General features: G+C 42.0%; 1 protein-coding gene across 4 annotated transcripts in view; it reads left to right on the top strand.

Annotated features, from left to right (window-relative positions):
* inpp4b (inositol polyphosphate-4-phosphatase type II B) overlaps positions 1-4,173 on the top strand; it is a 134,100-nt gene that overhangs the window by 21,768 nt on the left and 108,159 nt on the right. For 3 of the 4 annotated variants that reach the window (XM_023404209.2, XM_023404208.2, XM_023404210.2), the window contains one exon: positions 2,676-2,792. In XM_023404209.2, the coding sequence (XP_023259977.1) occupies positions 2,676-2,792 (117 nt within the window). Of the gene's footprint in view, positions 1-168; positions 278-2,675; positions 2,793-4,173 lie in introns of those variants that run through there. The other variant, XM_023404211.2, reaches the window with a different exon arrangement.

The following is a 4,173-nucleotide window of genomic DNA, read 5'->3' as shown; positions in this document are numbered from 1 at the left end:
CCCCCCCCCCCCCCCCCCAACTGAATCACACTCAAACACACACACGCACACCCTCTAATGGCCTAAATTGGCCGTTCCATGGAGGTTTGCAACCCAAACAGACAAAAAGACAAGAGAGGGGAGGGCCAGCTGTCTCCCAAAGCATACGCTGACCACTTGTATGACAGACTGGCTTACTTCTCTGTGTAAATGGAGACAGGCTTACCACTTCAGCTCATCTCAGCCCATCAGAAGCACTAAGAAGATTCAGCCACAGCTGAGGCTGCCAAGCATGCTGGTAAGTCTGAATGAGGCCTATTCAGTGTGCCAGTGAGGGAGGCGCAAGGGGGTTATGTGTGTGTGTACCTGCACATTCTTGAGTATAATGGCTCTGCCTGTCTTTTTGTCAGTGTACACTACTGATATATACCCAGATTTACACTGTGCTCAAAGCAGTGCATTGGTTCTGCTGTGTGTGAATAGGTCTTGGTCTTTAGTATATTGGTGTACACAAACCACAAAGCTTCATGGCTGGGCGGCAGAATGGCACTGGGCACCAAGACAGGGTATTACCATGTCTTGAAGGGCTGAAACAAGAAGCAATAGACTTGTTTTATTTCTCCTCTGTCAGCGCATGGAAGATTTCTGAAGGATCAGTTGGTTAGTGGTGCGGTAAGGAGGTGGGTCTGTGTGTTCCCTCTGTGTGTGTGTGTGTGTGTGTGTGTGTGTGTGTGCGCGCAGTTGAACACATTATTCTGTCTTTTTGTGTGTGTAAGTATACTGCTGTATTTGGAGGAGCTTCATGCTTTGTCTTTCAATGCTCCAATATCCCTTATTGTAGCTGAGGGCCAGGACTAGTTCTGGTGTGTCAATCTTACCTGAGCTGCAGGTAAGCTGATTAGGCTTTTTTTTAGCACTTGTGTCTATAAATATCAGACTAACACAGGGTTCAGGCTTTTTGAGGCAATTATCACCCATTGTGCAGGCTTCTTAGCTTAAGGGTTTGTAATCAATGAAAAATGGTAACACCTGCACAGCAACTCAAAACCACACATTTATTTAAATAGAGTAATAAAGTAATACAGGGGGAAATATTAATTTTTAAACATTTTGACCTGACAGAGATCTAACCGGGATCAAAATGTGTTATTTTTTTCAATGTTCAGAGACATCATATTTTGATGGAATGACCCTGTGATCATTATTTTGTTTATTTTCCAATAAAATAATAATAAAAAAAGTGCTATATATATCTATCATTCAGTCATTCATAACCTTCAAACTGCTGAGTAAAGTACTGTGTTTCAGCTCAGCTCTTAACATGTAAAATTACATGGTATATTTTATATATATATTTAAAAAATATACCATGATATTGTTTTCAGCCAAACTCACCAGCCTGAGTTTCTTTTCTTTCTTTTTTTTACTCACGGGTGTGCCCATACATTCACACGTCTGCCAGTCTGTCTATGCAAGTCTCATTACCACTCCCCAGCCTGTCCCCACACAGTCCCCGAGGGGTTTCGTTCTAGAGACGCCCATCAGAGTGGAGCAGAGGAAGAGGAAGCCCCCAGTGTAAACACAAAGTGCTTTGAATTGGTTCAAATAGACAACAGCAAATGGCTAAACAATCCTTGAGTGTTCCCAGGAAAGCCCCTCAGCTCCGGGTACAATCAAAGTCAAATTCCTTTATATTACAATTTATTGCAGAATGTAGATTGTTTAATTGTAGTTGAACACACATGTCCAACTACAATTAAACATGCAGCAAATCTTGTCCAATCTCAAAGTGCTGCGATAGATGTGACATGAAATGAGTGAACAATTCTACTTTAATGGTTTGTAGAAAGACTGTAATCTTAAAACAAGTCTCTTACAACAGGTCTCCTGTGTTTCAGCAGCACTGTTCTCAGAATGTTCTTGAAACAAGGGACCTTTAAATAGAGAAACCTGCCTTATTTCACAATGCTTTCTTTCTCTTTTGAAGAAAATCCATCCAACCAGGTGAAACTGCACAAATGACATATAGTTCCTCACTTTGCAGGCACTGCAGAGGCCTTAGAGAGGGTTTTAAATCTAAAGTAAATATACCCTTGTTAAGGTGAACATTTTACAGTGTTATGAAACTGAGATCTCTGCAGCCCCCCATGGCAAAACGAGCCCTTCAGCTCAAAAGTTAAAGGTGACGACTGGGTGTTGTGATTACTGGGAGTTTGTGAGTGAATATTAGTTAATGTTATACAGCCCCTTGGTATGTTTGAAAACCCATTACTTCCTACTATAGCTGGTTTAATCCCATTGCCACAGTGCAACTGTGCCAGTTTACCTGTCAACTTTTGTTACTCCTGGCCTGCAGTTTCAGCTGGGAGACTGTAGTTATGCCAGAGCTCCAGGTGGACCCACCAGGGAGAGCTCTATCTTCTCCTTTTCTGTGCCCAGGAGAGGCAGCAGGGGAGGCGAGGGGAGTGGGGAGAAATGCCGGGAGGAGGAGTGGGACAGACTGAGCCCAGCTGTTGGCTCATTTACCCACCTACACCCCCTCACCTCCTTTTCTCCCTTTGGCTTCCTGCTTTTTTTTCATGAACATGTGTGTTGCTGTATCAATGTGTATGAGGACACACACTCACACATGTGCATGCACACAAACACACATACACTATCTCAACCCTTTTCCGTGTTTTCCCTCTTTCTGACAGGCGAACAAAGACCCGCTATTTCTGACTGGGGTGACCTTCCCTTCAGAGCATCCTACTAGCCCAGAGACACTAGTCAAGCTAACTGTATATGATGCAAAGGACAAGAGCCAGGAATCAGTGAGTAAATAGTTGTTGTTTTACTTTGTGTGTGTGTCTCTGTGTGTGCATTTGTTGTATGTTTGCATGTTGAAAATCCAGCGCGTGAGAGAGCGATAATGATGAGAACGTGTTCAAAGCCAGTTGTGAAGTAGTCATCTTTCAAGTGTTGGCTGTGCAGCACTGCGCTTTAAACTTTACAGGGAATGAACATGAAAAGCTGTGAGAAAATCTGCTACAGAATCTCATTATATTTAAATTTATCCTACAGATTCGGAGGTGCAAAGAGTTGTGTGCTGAATTATAGCAGGCAGTGAATTATGGCACTATCACAGTAATTATTCATTTGAGTCAGTCTCAGACCAAGACCTTTGCCTTGAGTTTTGAAGGAAAAGGGTGTGTAGCCTTCGATGAGCATCTGAGCATGGCAGCCCGTCCTTTGGCATTGATCCCCTGGGAGAACCAGCGCTACATCAGTGAGAATGGGAAAGAGAACCAGACATAGAATCCCGAATGGGCCAGGCCCTCTGATTCAGACTTTTTAAACAGACTTTACAGGAGACTCTTCTGTATGGATCTATGCGTGATCTTAATCAAGCACCTCACTCAACCCTGGGTGCCAAGATCTTAATTCGTCATAACTTACTATGAAACATTCATGAGCTTTATGATGAGCAAGGACTCCATTACAGGGCTCTACAGTGTTAGCATTTCACTCCCATATGAGTGAAAATTTGTGTGTTAGGGAACCAGACATTACGCTTAGAATTGATTTTCCTTCTGGATACTTTTTATTTTTATTTTAGTATAGGGCTGCAACATAACAAAATGTGTGTGTGTGTGTGTGTGTGTGTGTGTGTGTGTGTGTGTGTCTATATATAACAAGCTAAAACTGACGGCTGCTTAGCATAATTTGGGACATTTTTTAAAACGGAGAAAGGTCTCATGCGCTTTGTGTCTGAGAGCAGCAGGCAGATAGTCACAATATTCACATAGCAGCTTCTCATTTTTAGTCGATGCTGATCATCACTTTCACCGGTTAAAATGAAAATCACAGGTCATATCAGTTGTCGCAAACGTTAATTCCATGACTAACCTGATTCTGGATGCGGATTGGATGAAATGCTAAAAAACCTCAAACCTATATCCAAAAGCCATAGATGAATTATGAGACTCAATGCTGTTAGAAAAGGGATGCATTCATGAAGAGCAATGCATTGTTTTCCTTTGTTAGGTGCATCAAGAGCATCTTATGTTTCAGATTTATTTCTCCCATTCAAGTTAGTTTGCATTTACCATAAACTCATGCATACTGTATATTTAATGTTCAAAAAAGAGATACATTAATGTCATTTCTGCCGAAAATATCTGTGCCCCTAAAAAAAATAAATGTGTAGAGTCC

This window comes from Seriola lalandi, unplaced genomic scaffold (assembly GCF_002814215.2).
Source record: "Seriola lalandi dorsalis isolate HSWRI2012SDOR001 ecotype SW California unplaced genomic scaffold, Sedor1 jcf7180002054234, whole genome shotgun sequence".
In the NCBI taxonomy this organism is placed as follows: Eukaryota; Metazoa; Chordata; class Actinopteri; order Carangiformes; family Carangidae; genus Seriola; species Seriola lalandi.
Note: the sequence above shows the minus strand (reverse complement) of the source record. Positions and strands in the feature narration are given on the sequence as shown.